General features: G+C 45.4%; 1 protein-coding gene across 2 annotated transcripts in view; it reads left to right on the forward strand.

The window, feature by feature from the left end:
- Positions 1-5824: 5824 nt before the first annotated feature.
- FYB2 (FYN binding protein 2) overlaps positions 5825-15717 on the forward strand; it is a 95511-nt gene continuing 85618 nt past the window's right edge. For both annotated transcript variants that reach the window (XM_089656565.1, XM_089656566.1), the window contains exon 1: positions 5825-5972. In XM_089656565.1, the coding sequence (XP_089512691.1) occupies positions 5964-5972 (9 nt within the window). In that variant the 5' untranslated portion in view covers positions 5825-5963. The remainder of the gene's footprint in view (positions 5973-15717) is intronic.

Raw genomic sequence — 15717 nt, forward strand, 5'->3', positions numbered from 1 at the left:
ACCGGAGTACCTGGAGGAAACCCATGCAGGCGCAGGGGTAGGGATTTTTTTTTTTTAATAAATAAAATCTGTTAAGGTGCTGTGTTGGGACATTTGGAACGGGCTGGTAGCACAGCTTAAGGGTTTGTTGGTGGATCGCTTTTGACAGGCGGTAAGGAGGTGCTATGTGTCACCCTCACCTTCCGTTGTAACCCCAAAAATCCTATGACACCCCACATGCACGCAGTTGCGGAGGGGACCCCATTCTGTTGAAGTTGCAGTACCACCCAACGAAAGTGACATTTAGGTTGTAATCTGTGGTGGATTGCTTTTCAGAGGGAGTTCAGCAGGTGGTAAGCAGGTGTTATGTGTCACCCTCACCTTCTGTTGTAACCAGGGGCAGACTGACAACTCATGGGGCCCCTGGGAAATAGGGGATCATGGGGCCCCTGTGTCCTTGCCCAAACTCAAAAAAGCCTATGAAAAAGGTACCAGGGGCATCTCATGGGGCCCCCTACTGATCCCGGGCCCTCGGGCAGTGCCCGAGTTTCCAAATGGTCAGTCTGCCCCTGGTTGTAACCCCAAAAATCCTATGACACCTCACATGCACGCAGTTGCGGAGGGGACCCCATTCAGTTGAAGTTGCAGTACCACCCATCTAAAGTGACATTTAGGTTGTAATCTGTGGTGGATTGCTTTTCAGAGGGAGTTCAGCAGGTGGTAAGCAGGTGTTAGGTCACCTTTTCTACTTTTGATTTATCATCTAAAAACCCATCCCACCCACTGCAACCACATACAGTACACTGCACGCGTTTGTGGGGTGGTAGAGCCATGGCTTCAGGGGCGGACTGACAACTCATGGGGCCCCCGGGCAATAGGGGATCATGGGGCCCCTGCAGGGGTGGACTGACAACTGATGGGGCCCCCGGGCAATAGGGGGTCATGGGGCCCCTGTGTCCTTGCCCAAACTCAAAAAAGCTTATGAAAAAGGTACCAGGGGCATCTCATGGGGCCCCCTACTGACCCCGGGCCCTCGGGCAGTGCCCAAGTTTCCAAATGGACAGTCCGCCCCTGCATGGCTCCATAAAGTTAAGGGGGTTTTCGGAGTCACCCACTGAACATGATGGGGGGAGGGAAATTTGTCCCGTTATGCAAAACATCGCAGCCATGGCATATTTACACTTCTGGAAAACACAAATGCTCCTGCGCCTGGGGATGGACTCGATGCTACAACCACAAGAAGAATGTCCTGGAACATGCACACCTTGCTGCCCTCAATAGACCGGGGGAATCCAAATATCCTGAATGAGGAAAGAACACACAGAGGGCGCACAGGCCTAGTGCATTACCATGAAAATGATTAATAAGAAATAAAAGTCAGTGTTGTACTCACAAACGACAATAAAGTCAAGGCACGTCGTAAAAGAACAGCTGGGTCAGCACCGCACTGAGTAACAGTCCACAATAGGGAGTGTAGACATCCAATAGGCTGATGCGTTTCGAGGACTTGCCTCTTCCTCATTCAGTATATTTACACTTCTGTCTGCTGCCATTGCAGCTTGAGAAAGAGAGATGGAGCAGCAGTAAAGACAAATCTTAACTTCATGTTTGTACCCCCCCCCCCCCCCACTGCGAGTGTATACCTGGCTGGAATATATTGACCCCTTACAAGAACATAGATCATGTGGAGCTTTTCCCCAAAAGAGTTAAATAAACAGGATGTCAGATACAGCTCTTCTCCCAGAAAGGACTCTAAATCAAGTTCCCACTTCCCTCCGTCTCCACTTCCCTCAGTCCTTGGCTCAAAGTCAACAAGAGAAAAACCTCTCCATAGTGCAGCATCTCCCAGAGGCATCCGAGGTCTGTCCTTGTGGTATCATACTCACACCTCATCATCACCGGAATCAGCAGACAACTAACCCCTCGTATGACTTCACAATAAATGGCTCATAGACACAACGTAACATTGTTTATAAACATCGATCAGACGGGAGATAGAGAGATACAAAGTAACATTGTTTATAAATATTGTTCAGACGGGAGATAGAGAGATACAAAGTAACATTGTTTATAAACATTGATCAGACGGGAGATGGAGAGATACAAAGTAACATTGTTTATAAACATCGATTAGACGGGAGATGGAGAGATACAAAGTAACATTGTTTATAAACATCGATCAGATGGGAGATGGATTGATACAAAGTAACATTGTTTATAAACATCGATCAGATGGGAGATGGATTGATACAAAGTAACATTGTTTATAAACATTGATCAGACGGGAGATAGAGAGATACAAAGTAACATTGTTTATAAACATTGATCAGACAGGAGATAGAGAGATACAAAGTAACATTGTTTATAAACATTGATCAGACGGGAGATAGAGAGATACAAAGTAACATTGTTTATAAACATTGATCAGACTGAAGATAGAGATATTCAAAGTAACAGTGTTTATAAACATCGATCAGACGAGAGATAGAGAGATACAAAGTAACATTGTTTATAAACACTGTTCAGACGGGAGATAGATACAAAGTAACATTGTTTATAAACAACGATCAGATGGGAGATAGAGATGCAAAGTAACATTGTTTATAAACAACGATCAGATGGGAGATAGAGATACAAAGTAACATTGTTTATAAACATTGATCAGACTGAAGATAGAGAGATACAAAGTAACATTGTTTATAAACATTGATCAGACGGGAGATAGAGAAATACAAAGTAACATTGTTTATAAACATTGATCAGACAGGAGATAGAGAGATACAAAGTAACGTTGTTTATAAACATCAATCAGACGAGAGATAGAGCTACAAAGTAGCATTGTTTATAAATGTTGATCAGATGGGAGATAGAGAGATACAAAGTAACATTGTTTATAAACATTGATCAGACGGGAGATAGAGAGATACAAAGTAACATTGTTTATAAACATTGATCAGACTGAAGATAGAGAGATACAAAGTAACATTGTTTATAAACATTGATCAGACGGGAGATAGAGAAATACAAAGTAGCATTGTTTATAAACATTGATCAGACGGGAGACAGAGAGATACAAAGTAACATTGTTTATAAACATTGATCAGACGGGAGACAGAGAGATACAAAGTAACATTGTTTATAAACATTGATCAGACTGAAGATAGAGAGATACAAAGTAACATTGTTTATAAACATCGATCAGACGGGAGATAGAGAGATACAAAGTAACATTGTTTATAAACATCGATCAGACAGGGGATAGGGACATTATTTGTTTTCCCTGATCACTACACTCCTTTTTTCGTGTCTCCCTATTATTTTAATTATTATTTTCCTGCTGTTTTTTGTAAACCAATAATGTTTGAACATTTTTTGTTTATATTTGTTATTTTTTTTAGTGCCACATTAAAAAAAAGCACAAAGTTAAAAAAAAAAGTGTTTATTTCATGTTTAAGTAACTTTGCACTCCTCTGTAGCAGAATCCTAATTTTCGTGTCAGTGTAAATGGGACGCAATATAGAATTTAGAATGTGGACTTTCTATCTACCATCACAGCACTGATCACAGGACAATAAAAATATGTTTCTTTTTCCAGCTTTATTTTTTTTTTTCTTCTAAAATATGCAAGAAAACAAGAAAGCCTTGTTTGTTCTAAAAAAAAAACTATGGGGTTTATTTACTGAAGCTGGTTCACTCAGAATCTGGTGCAGCTGTGCATGGGAGCCAATCAGCTTCTAACTTCAGCTTGCTCAATGAAGCTTTTGCAATAAAAGCTGGAAGCTGATTGGTTACCATGCAGACGAGCAAGAGATTCTGAGTGAACCAGCTTTAGTAAATCAACCTCTATGTATTACTTGCCAAATCAATAGAAGAAACTGCTCTGGTCCATAGGGGGGTCAAAATAGATAAACATTTTACAGCATGGATACGAATTACTGCACTGCTGTAATTGCTGAAAGGTTTGGAAACAGGTAATACACAAATGCATTCTGCCCAGCAGCCAGCAGAGGGTGACATCTGACCATCTGTGTCCAAAAGAATATTCAGGCATTTAAAACCAACACAACCAATCAGTAATACATAAGTGCATTGTAATTACATTTAAGTACATTTATAAAAAAAATAATAAAAATAATAATAATAACAACGCCGTGATTGACATTGGAACCATTTTTTTTTTTGGCGTTTTCTTTCTTTTTTTTATTAAAAGACTTTTTTGTTTTTTGTTCAATAAAGGAATTTTTGAAAAGTTTGGCATCTTTATTTTTTTTACTGAATTTAACCCTTTAATAACCCCTTACTCATTCACAAGTGGGGGGCAGCATCAGGGTACCCCATTATTTAAAAGGGTACCCTGATGCCAATGAGCCCCCCTATGTATAGGCCCCCACAACCAGAAGAAGCCCTTGTCCCCATTGGCATGGGAACACCGTCCCAATGCCGAGAGCACATGGCCTTGTAAGCTGCAGCGCTCGATCGTTCCCCCTCACTTTCCTGCCCTGTCAGGCCTGTGCTTGGATCAAGGGTCTGCTAGGAATTAAGGGGGGGACCCCACTTTTTTCCAATAAATTTTTTGTAGCTAAGATTCCCCTTAAGGCCCAGGGGCAGACTGACAACTCATGGGGTCCCCGCGCAATAGGGGATCATGGGGCCCCTGTGTCCTTGCATGTCTGCAGTCTCTGTCCATCTCCTGTACTATGTCAGCAGTCTCTGACCATCTCCTGTACTATGTCTGCAGTCTCTGACCATCTCCTGTAGTATGTCTGCAGTCTCTGTCCATCTCCTGTAGAATAACTGCAGTCCCTGACCCCCTCCTGTAGAAGATCTGCAGTCTCTGACCATCTCCTGTAGAATGTCTGCAGTCTCTGACCATCTCCTGTAGAATGTCTGCAGTCTCTGACCATCTCCTGTAGAAGATCTGCAGTCTCTGACCATCTCCTGTAGAAGATCTGCAGTCTCTGACCATCTCCTGTAGAATGTCTGCAGTCTCTGACCATCTCCTGTAGTATGTCTTCAGTCTCTGAACCAGAGGCGGACTGACAACTTATGGGGCCCCCCGGGCAATAGGGGATCATGGGGCCCCTGTGTCCTTGCCCAAACTCAAAAAAGCCTATGAAAAAGGTACCAGGGGCATCTCATGGGGCCCCCTACTGACCCCAGGCCCTCGGGCAGTGCCCGAGTTTCCAAATGGTCAGTCCGCCCCTGTTAAGGCCTGGTTCACATCTATGCAGCTTGCATTTGACCCATTTCTGCATTGCGTTTTGTGTTGTGTTTTGCATTTTTGATACGTTTTGCAGGGCTGGGGGTATTTTTCTTGTTGCTCGGCAGATTTAAAATGCAAAACGCATCAAAAATTCATCCATAACGCCGCAAAAATGCAATACATGCTTTTCTGCAGCATTTTCATTGAAGTCTATAGAACCAAAAACTCAACTTTTTGTATTCAAAAAAGTCCCTGACCCTTTCCAAAAAACGTAGCGGGTGAAAACGTGGAGATGGGAACCTGTTCCATAGGAAATCATGTTAAATGGACTGCTGTGTTTTCATGCAAAACGCTTAGGTGTGAATCTGGGGTGAAAGTCCTACCAGGCCGGTATGGCTTTAGGGGGAACCCCATGCACTCCCCATTTTTGGGAGGTGGGGTTCCCCTAAAAGTCCTACCAGGCCTAAAGGGAAGGATCAGGACGACGCCCCAGCCGACTGCCCCATTACAAACCATCTGAGCAATGGCAGCTCCCATCAGGTTGACTTTTTTGCTGAAGTTTTTCCAGTTCAGAAAGTTGAAGGGAGCTCATTAGAAAACAATCGAGTCACCTGTGGGAGGAAACCAGGATGGACCTGAAGCCAAAATAGTCAGGTTACGGCTCAGAGGAGTCGTTTTCTCTCTCTGGTACGAGGAAGTAAAAAAGAAAGAAAATGTTCTGACTAATTTCTGAAGTGACAGAGAGACAGGTGAAGGAAGAGGACGCTGGTCGCAGGACGCCATGGACATGGTAAGATTTTGTAAAATAATGGGGATTATATGGAGTGGTGGGGATCAATGGAGGACTGAATGTGGGGTGCCGAGACCCTTCATGTTTGGGGCGGGGGGCTCTTAACCAGTCCTGGAACAGGTTCATCCAGCTCCGCAGGGGCAAGGATGTAGAACTGAGCCCCCCTCCCCCACTGCTCATGCATGATATAGAACGGGTTCACTGCCTTGTGCCCATTCTCTACCCCCATTGGTTGGCATAGAGTGCACTACATGTACATGGCCAGCTGCTTGCTTTCTAGCAATTAGAAGGTAGTTGTGTATGACCAGGGGTGTCCCTAGGGTTGGTGTCACCCGGTGCGATAACACTTGGTGACACCCCCTCCAACGATCCTTGCAGAATGGATTGGGGAGGATAATGGATCGAACTCCGATCCATTATGCTTCCCAATCCGCAGATCCGATCCATCTTTACAACTTACCTTTTTGTGGAGTGGGTCCGGTGTCACCCCCGTATAGGTTGCATGCCGGCGATCCCCGCAGTCCGATCCATTATCCTCCCCAATCCGCAGATCCCATCCATCCTCCGGGGATTGTCGGCATGCAACCTATACGGGGTGACACCGGACCCGCTCCATGAAAACGTAAGTTGTAAAGAAAGCCAAAGATCCCCGCAGGATGGATCCGATCCATCCTGCGGGCTCGTCCGATTGTTTTACAACTTACCTTTTCGTGAAGCGGGTCCGGTGTCACCCCATGCGGTAGGTGTCACCTGGTGCCGGCCGCACCCCCTTCACCTGCCTCGGGACACCACTGTGTATGTCCTGTATGTTTTCCATGGCAGCTGTGGGTGGGCATGTCAGGGCAGCAGATCTGGAGCGTGCAGTGAGGGGGTACCCTCCCTCCACCACTACGCCCTGGGCAGTTGACCCTCTTGCCCACCCCTTGTCCCAGCCCTGCTCTGCACCCTAAATTGTGCACAACTGAATGAATAATGGCGTCCTGTATTATATACTGAAATTTGCTTCCCGGCCCCCTGGAAGGATTTGTCCTTTTTTGAAATTGTATTTCTGGGAATTGTCTCTGTATTCTAATATGTAACAGACACAAACTGGGGGAAATGGCTACACGTTGTGCGAGGTGACCAACATGGAAGAGAAATATAATTCCAATATATTTAGAAAAAAATGTATATATGTGACCTATATTTACAATATATTGTCCTACGCTAATATATTTTAACATGAATTCTAAAAAATGTAAATTTATATATATTTTCTAAAGGCATATATTTTTTAAATATATTCTTCAGATTTTTTTTTTTTACATATAAAAGTCATTTTAACATATATTTGTACATGTATTCCAAAAATGTAGACTAAATGTATTTTCAAAGACATGTATTTTTTTTATATATTTTTCATATTTTATTTTAATTTATAAAAAAATGCATTTCAATATACAGTGTGTGTGTTTGTATATCTAAATATAATATAGTGTGTGTGTGTATGTATGTATGTGTGTGTGTGTGTGTGTGTGTGTGTGTATGTGTATATATATATATAACTATTTATTATTCATTTATTTTTAAATATATTGAATACGGCCAAAATTCAAATATATTTGGGAAGAATATATTTTAAATATAAAATATATTTTTCTTCCATGTCGGGAACACGAAGCTTTGTCGCCATTCCACAAGTGTGCGCAATTTTTAACCAGGGCATGCTGGCTATCTAATTACTCGCCATAACATCCTCTTTCATATTTTAGAAACAATCAGGGTATATATTGTTTGTTTTTTTTTTAATTCATTAAAGTATATTTTTCCCAAAAAAATTGCGTTTGAAAAACTGCTGTGCAAATACTATGTGGCATAAAGAATTGCAACAATTGCCATTTCATTCTCTATGGTTTTTGCCTAAAAATAAATACATTTTAAAACATATATGTGTATGTGTGTTTAAAAGAAAACATGGTAGCAATGGCTTGGTCTTCACTTAACATTTGCAGCCTGCCCTCATACGGAGCAGGGATCACATGTACAATGTTTTCTATGATGAATGCTGTGATGTAGCAATTGTTAACAAAGTACACTATATTACCAAAAGTATTCTTCTGCCTACCTTTCCACGCACATGAACTTTAATGCCACCCCCCAGTCTTAGTCCGTAGGGTTCAATATTGAGTTGGCCCCGCCCTTTCCACGCACATGAACTTTAATGGCCCCCCCAGTCTTGGTCTGTAGGGTTCAATATTGAGTTGGCCCCGCCCTTTGCAGCTATAACAGCTTCAACTCTTCTGGGAAGGCCGTCCACAAGGTTTAGGAGGGTGTCTATGGGAAGGTTGGACCATTCTTCCAGAAGCACATTTGTCAGGTCAGGCACTGATGTCGGGGGAGGAGGCCTGGCTCACAGTCTCCGCTCTAATTCATCCCAAAGGTGTTCTATGGGGTTGAGGTCAGGACTCCTTTATCCTGAGACCTGTACATTAACCCTTCACCTCCCACTGTATGTGACCTGTACATTAACCCTTCACCTCCCACTGTATGTGACCTGTACATTAACCCTTCACCTCCCACTGTATGTGACCTGTACATTAACCCTTCACCTCCTTTATCCTGAGACCTGTACATTAACCCTTCACCCCCAACTGTATGTGACCTGTACATTAACCCCTTCACCTCCCTCCTCTCATTGCATGTGACCTGTACATTAACCCCTTCACCTTCCTCCTCTCATTGCATGTGACCTGTACATTAACCCCTTCACCTTCCTCCTCTCATTGCATGTGACCTGTACATTAACCCCTTCACCTTCCTCCTCTCATTGCATGTGACCTGTACATTACCCCCTTCACCTCCCACTGTATGTGGCCTATACATTAACCCCTTCATCTTCCTTCTCTCACTGTATGTGACCTGTACATTAACCCTTCACCTCCCTCCTCCCATTGTATGTGACCTGTACATTAACCCTTCACCTCTCGTATGTGACCTGTACATTAACCCTTCACCTCTCATTGTATGTGACCTGTACATTAACCCCTTCATCTCCACCTCCCACTGTATGTGACCTGTATGTTAACCTCTTCATCTCGATCTGCTGACTACATGTGCCCTGTACTTTAATTCTTTCATCCCCATCCTGACAGTATGTGGCCTGTACATTAACCCCTTCATCGCTATCCTTCCACTGTATGTGGCATGCACATTGATGTATCCTGGGCACCATTACCAAGATCCATGTTTAACCCCTCAATGTCAGCATGTTTCTTCATTTCCAAAAAAATTGTATAAAAAAAAATTAAATTACCTACTTTCCAAAAAAGAAGTCATGTTGGGGGTCTGGCTACTATCCTGGCTTTTTTCTTATTTTTACAGAAAAACGTTCTCTTTCTAAGGTGGTGTTTTGTTGTTGCTCTTTTACTTTTAGAGTGGTGTTTTTTGTTTTTGTTTTTTTATTTCGGTGGTTATTAGGCCTCGTAATAAAGACGTATTATAGATGGTAAATTCCCAGAAGAAGGTCAGCAGGATGTATCCATTCAGTTTACAAATCTGGACAAGAAACACAATCCTGAAAATATGGAACAGCAAACCTTTAAAAATCTGAAAGCTACTGCTGTCAGGCAAACCTCGCCTATAACAAAACAAAGCTCTGCAGCATATTTATTAATCCACACAGAAAAAAATACATTAATTATAATCCCGCGAGTGAAAGCTGCCCTGTCAGGTTGGCTTGGTAGCAGCACATGGCTCTGCAGTGTTGACATTTGACTTCTGTGCAGCGGCATTGTTGTCATATTTCCCCTCATTCTGTTTTCTAAGCATCACCACCGGGAACAGGTTAGGTTTTCTGGATATTTCTGTGTTAGAAAAGTTTTTTCATATACACTATATTGCCAAAAGTATTGGTCGGCCGGCCTTTCCACACACATGACCTTTAATGGCCCCCCAGTCTTAGTCCGTAGGGTTCAATATTGAGTTGGCCCCGCCCTTTGCAGATATAACAGCTTCAACTCTTCTGGGAAGGCCGTCCACAAGGTTTAGGAGGGTGTCTATGGGAAGGTTGGACCATTCTTCCAGAAGCACATTTGTCAGGTCAGGCACTGATGTCGGGGGAGGAGGCCTGGCTCACAGTCTCCACTCTAATTCATCCCAAAGGTGTTCTATGGGGTTGAGGTCAGGACTCTGTGCAGGACAGTCAAGTTCCTCCACCCCAAACTGGCTCCTCCGTGTCTTTATGGACCTTGCTTTGTGCACTGGTGGGCAGTCATGTTGGAACCGGGAGAGGCCATCCCCAAACTCTTCCCACAAAGTTGGGAGCATGAAATTGTCCAAAATGTCTTTGTATGCTGACGCCTTAAGAATTCCTTTCACTGGAACTAGGAGGCCAAGCCCAACCCCTGAAGAACAACCCCACACCATAATCCCCCCTCCACCAAACTTTACACTTGGCACAATGCAGTCAGGCAAGTACCGTTCTCCTGACAACCGCCAAACCCAGACACGTCCATCAGATTGCCAGACAGAGAAGTGTGATTGGTCACTCCAGAGAACACGCCTCCACTGCTCTAGAGTCCAGTGGTGGCGTGCTTTACACCACAGCATCCGACGCTTTGCATTGCACTTGGTGATGGAAGGCTTGGATGCAACTGCTCGGCCATGGAAACCCATTCCATGAAGCTCTCTACGCACTGTTGTTGGGCTCATCTGAAGGCCACACCAAGTTTGGAGGTCTTTAGCTATTGACTCTGCAGACAGTTGGCGACTTCTGTGCGCTTCAGCATGCGCTGACCCCGCCCTGTCATGTGACGTGGCCTACCACTTGGTGGCTGAGTTGCTGTTGTTCCCGGTTGCTTCCACTTTGTTATAATCCCACTAACAGTTGAGCGTGGAATATTTAGTAGCCAGGAAATGTCACGGATGGACTTATTGCCCAGGTGGCCACCCTCTAAAAAAAAAAAAAAAAAAAAACGCCCCAGGCAAGTGCTCTGTTTGCCTTGTGGTAAATGTGCCCCTGCACAAATCCTCATATTCCCCGACCTCAAATCTCTTCTCAAAGCACAGACACAGATAGAAACCTAGGGGAAGCTTCCCTCAACTTTGGCATTTACGTTTCCCTGATGAGTCAGGCAGGCATCGGGGAGAAATGCAGGCGATCGTGGTGTTGGGGATGCATCTTGGGTGTGTTGCACTAGTGATGCCACTGCTGCCCAATCACAGGCAAGGGGAGGTAAAATACCTATAAGTGTTCTAAACTGCATTAAAAAAAACTGTGCTGTGTGGCAGAGCTGTATAAATCTCAGGATTGGATGGACAGAAACACAACCGTTTGACAGGTAAAACAGCCTCCATATATCAGGGTATTTATCTTTCTCTGCTTTTTCTTTTTTTTTTCTTTCTTTTTTTGTTAAAGAATGGTTTCGCATGCATTCAAATCAATCGTAGGTGGTATCCCCCACGTGTTATGCTGAGCGTAACTTAAAGAACTGAAATGTAATGAATGAAAGGGCAGGCCAGGGACAGTGAGGCTGGGGAAGAAAAGAGATAGATGATGCAGGATGTTCTCCAGGCGGGGCTCTATCTGATTTGCTGCAGCTTCTAATGCACATTGTGAGAAGCTCACAGTGTGCAGTGAAATCAGAGGAAGTAACTGTTGTCCAGGAGAGGAACCGGTACAACTGTGCAAGACTGAAGGAGAGGCTGGAGATCAGATTTAGTCTTCAGTCACGCCAAATTCGACTTTGAAATCGTGCGAATTCAAATGAAGTTGCACAATTTCAAAGTCCGATGTCAGTGTGACTTGGAAGACTTCTGTGCGACTTCATGCACAGATGTCTATGGAAGTCACGCCTGAACTTGCATGAAGTACTTTCAAAATCAGTGTGACTCCGACAGCATCGGAATCGCATGTGCATGTAATGCCCATTAAGGGCATTAGGGTGCCATTTGCCATGCAATTTGATTGTTTCTAATCACATTACAAGTCGCTCCGGTGTGACCGGGGACTTAAGGAGGATAATTTATACCCCTTGGAAACCTCGACTGTCAGGGTACCCAACATAGAGATCTAGACCAAACCCATATATAAAATATTTATCCTGCATGGACCAGCTGTCAGGGATCCCGGCCGCTCGGAGGTGCGTGCATGCGCAGATCGCCGACACGCACTAGCCGGCGAGCATTGAGACATAGACGATCGCGGTGGCAGCCGCGCACTCGCGATCGCGGCCGTGCACCTATCGCCAATGAGAGCACGGGGCGCCCTATTTAAATCAGCCCTGTGCATCTCCAAATCTCCTTATGGTCTTGTTCCCTGTTCCTGTGTTCCTGATTGCTCCTGTGTTCCTGATTACCTTGTTGCCGACCCAGCCTGTTCCTGATACTGCTGTCTTCTCCTGCTCTGACCCCTGGCTCGTCCTGACTACTCTCTGGCTGATCCTGATTGCCTGACCTCCTGTTACTGAACCCGGCTTGTGACCTGTTATTCTTTTGCCTCTGTACTGTCTGCTCCGCTGTTGGCAACCCGGCCTGTCTGACCACGCATACCTCTTCACATCTGGCTCTTACCTGCTCTACGCCATTGGCATCCGCCTCTACCACAGCTGGTGTTTCTCGGGGGTCGCGACCTGGTCTCGGGCTGCTTCAAGTCCATCCCCACCATCAGGGGCTCTGGTGAACCAGCAGACTGAGGCTTAGACTCCTCGCCCTGAGGGACTCCGGCCAGTGGGCCGCTAGAGGCTACCGCCAGTCGGCTGCTGACACCAGCCCTTTAAATCATTAGTTAATCATTATATGCTGTTGGTCAGTTTTACCGAATATGAAATGATGGGACATCCTCACCTCCACAAAAGACTCTGAAATCCTTGTATCCCATAATAACGCCAGACAATAATCCGCTCTGTTCTACAAACCTCAGGCTTGTTTTTTTCATAACAATGTCAGCAAAGCCATTGTGTTTAGCCAACAACGCTGCGGCCACCGAGGTGCCTCTATATAAAGAAGATGGTAGGCTGCTGGCTCCAAGTGAGCTACCAGTGAGGAGACGATTTCCGAGGTAGAGAGGATCTCAGGCTTGGAGCTGTCCCAAGCTTTTATCTTTTGTATCTTGCATGCATTCTGTAACTTTAGACTTATTATAAAGCTTTTTTTGATGGAGTTGGGAAGAGTTAGAACCTCTGTCAGGATTTTATTGCTGGAGGATGAGGCAAGGCACGGGGCTCAGGATTTCCTACAGTGGTAGATGTTCTCAGTTACGTCTTAAAGAAGAAAGCTCACTTTTTGACTTTTTTATTATTGTGATCTGTTCTCCGGGTACAATGTGTATGTTGTACTTTTGTCCCATCTTCCTAGGTGCTGTCTAAAGATATCTGTGAGGTTGTACAGGGTGCCTTTCCTCCATGGCCTTCCAGCAATGCAATCGGCAAGGAGATGGCTACATTAACAGATGGAACATTTACCATCTTTAAGAACTTGGCCAAGAAAACAGAGAAAATTATCATCTGTTGTTGAAGTAGCTGTCTCCTTGATAGCTGTATTGTTGGATGGCCATGAAAGGAAGAGGGGTGACCTGTCTGACCTCACAGGTGCTATCTAAAGCTATCTGTGAGGTCAGACAGGTCACCCCTCTTCCTTTCATGGCCATCCAACAATGCAGCTGTCAGGAATGGACTCAGCACTGGTGGTGGGACTCACCTGCCGTGTGGGCTGCAGTACTAGGGCTGACCAGCGGGTGCTCTCAGCAGCCAGAAGCTCACTCCTGCAGTCAGCCAACACCTGGGGCTGATTTCAGGAGGTGTATTTAAGGAATGGCCAGACCTGCAGTCAGTGCCTTGGTGTATATTTCCCATGAGCCTCTGTACCTGGTATCCTGTGTTCCTGCCTAGTTGCTGACCCTGCTTTGATCCTGACCTCTGCTGACCATCTCCTGTTGAACCCCTGGCTTGCCTGACCATCCTTCTGCCTGATCCTCTGTACCGCGCTGCCCGTGAGTTACTGAACCCGGCTTGTGACCCTGACTATTCTCTGCCTGCTCCTCCCTCCGGTACCTCACTGCCCGAACGTTGCTGACCTGGCCTGCCTGACTACGCCTGACGCTACCCAGACAATCCATCCATCCCGCACGGATCCAGTCACTACTGTCCAAACGTGCCAGCCCCTTCACATCAGGCTTTCCCCTGGTACATACCCTCGGCGGACCCCTCTACCACAGTTGGGTGCACTCAGGGGCCGCGACCTGGTCTCAGTCCTGTGCCAAGTCCATCCCCACCATCAGGGGCTCTGGTGAAAAGGCAGACTGGGGCTTAGACTCCGCGCCCTAGGGAATCCTGGTCTGTGGGTCACTAGAGATCCCGCCGGGTGGTGCCTGACAGTACCTTACAGCCTGCCTGACCATTCCACCTCTACAGCCCTGACTACGCCTGTGTTCCTGAAGCCTGCTACTTCCCTGTGTCAGTCCACACATTTCTGGTCACACCCCGATCCCTGACAGCAGCTATCAAGGAGACAGCTACTTCAACAGATGACAATTTTCTCATTCTCATTCTTTGAGGGGCTTTTGTTGGCCAAGTTCTTGAAGGTAGTAAAAGTGCCATCTGTCAAAGTAGCCATCTCCTTGCTAACTGAGAGATTGGTGTCCTGTCTAGCCTCACTGATGGCCTTAGACCACACGTAGGAAGATGGGACAAAGTACTATACATACCTTGTTTCCTGGGGAACAGGTCGCATTAAAAATCAAAGTCGGACGTCTTCTTTAAGACCTGACACAGAACATCTACCACTTCAAGAGATCCGGAGCCTCATGCCTTGCCTCATCCTCCAGCAATTAAGTAGTAGATGTTCTCCATTTTAGGTCTTGAATAAGTCTCATTTTGATTTTTATTATTGTGATCGGTTCCACAGTAAACAAAGTACATACAGTATAGTACTTGTCCCATCTTCTTAGGTGCTGTCTAAGGCAATCTCTGAGTTCGGACAGGGTACCCCTCCTCCCTCCACTGCTGTCAGACAACACGGCTAGCAAGACGATGGCTACTTTGACAGATGGTGCTTTTCTCCTTCTCCCAACACTAGCCTGCTTACCTGGAACATTTTGTCTGGCATGTACCATGTCTGCATTTTTCAAGAGGAGCTTTTGTTGGCCAAGTTCTTGGAGATGGTAAAAGTGCGATCTGCCAAAGTAGTTTTTTCTCCTTACTAACTGTGTTGTCTGGTGGCCACCGAGGGAGGAGGGGTTTCCTGTTCAATTGACAGATAACCTTGTGTAACACTACCCCCTTTGGAGTCACTGAATTTATGGGTCCCCCTATAGTCCTGCACAGCCAAGCAACATGTATTGTTCTTTCACACTTGCACTCAGAGTCAATAAACAGTCCTTGAGCTTGATTTTATGTTTTATTAAGGGGTATTGAACTTGGATGGGGTTAGGGGCAACTATGTACAAGTCTTTATACAGCAGAAACTCTTCTTGGAGAGCTCTCCACCCTCTCCTGGTGTACCACCCCAGATAATCCTCCTCTTGTCCTGCTGCCTGAGGGAATGCCTGGGCAAAGGGATCCAGTGCCTTTAAGATGAAACAGTCCCAGATAAGGAGTTAATCAGGTTTCCCACCCGAGTGCTCAATTCCCTTACCTGGCCCAGGGGGTGTAGGGCTACTCAATCTCTGCCCTGTGAGCTGTTTTAGGCAGGTGACTGCCATCAGGCTTTCTACTGGGCTGGCTCCTTTCCTGGCTCTACAGGTGGTCCTCACCCTGGGGACCGGTGAGGT

This window comes from Staurois parvus, unplaced genomic scaffold (genome assembly GCF_062004578.1).
Source record: "Staurois parvus isolate SC_StPar_1 unplaced genomic scaffold, SC_StPar_1.0 ptg000917l, whole genome shotgun sequence".
Lineage (NCBI taxonomy): Eukaryota > Metazoa > Chordata > Amphibia > Anura > Ranidae > Staurois > Staurois parvus.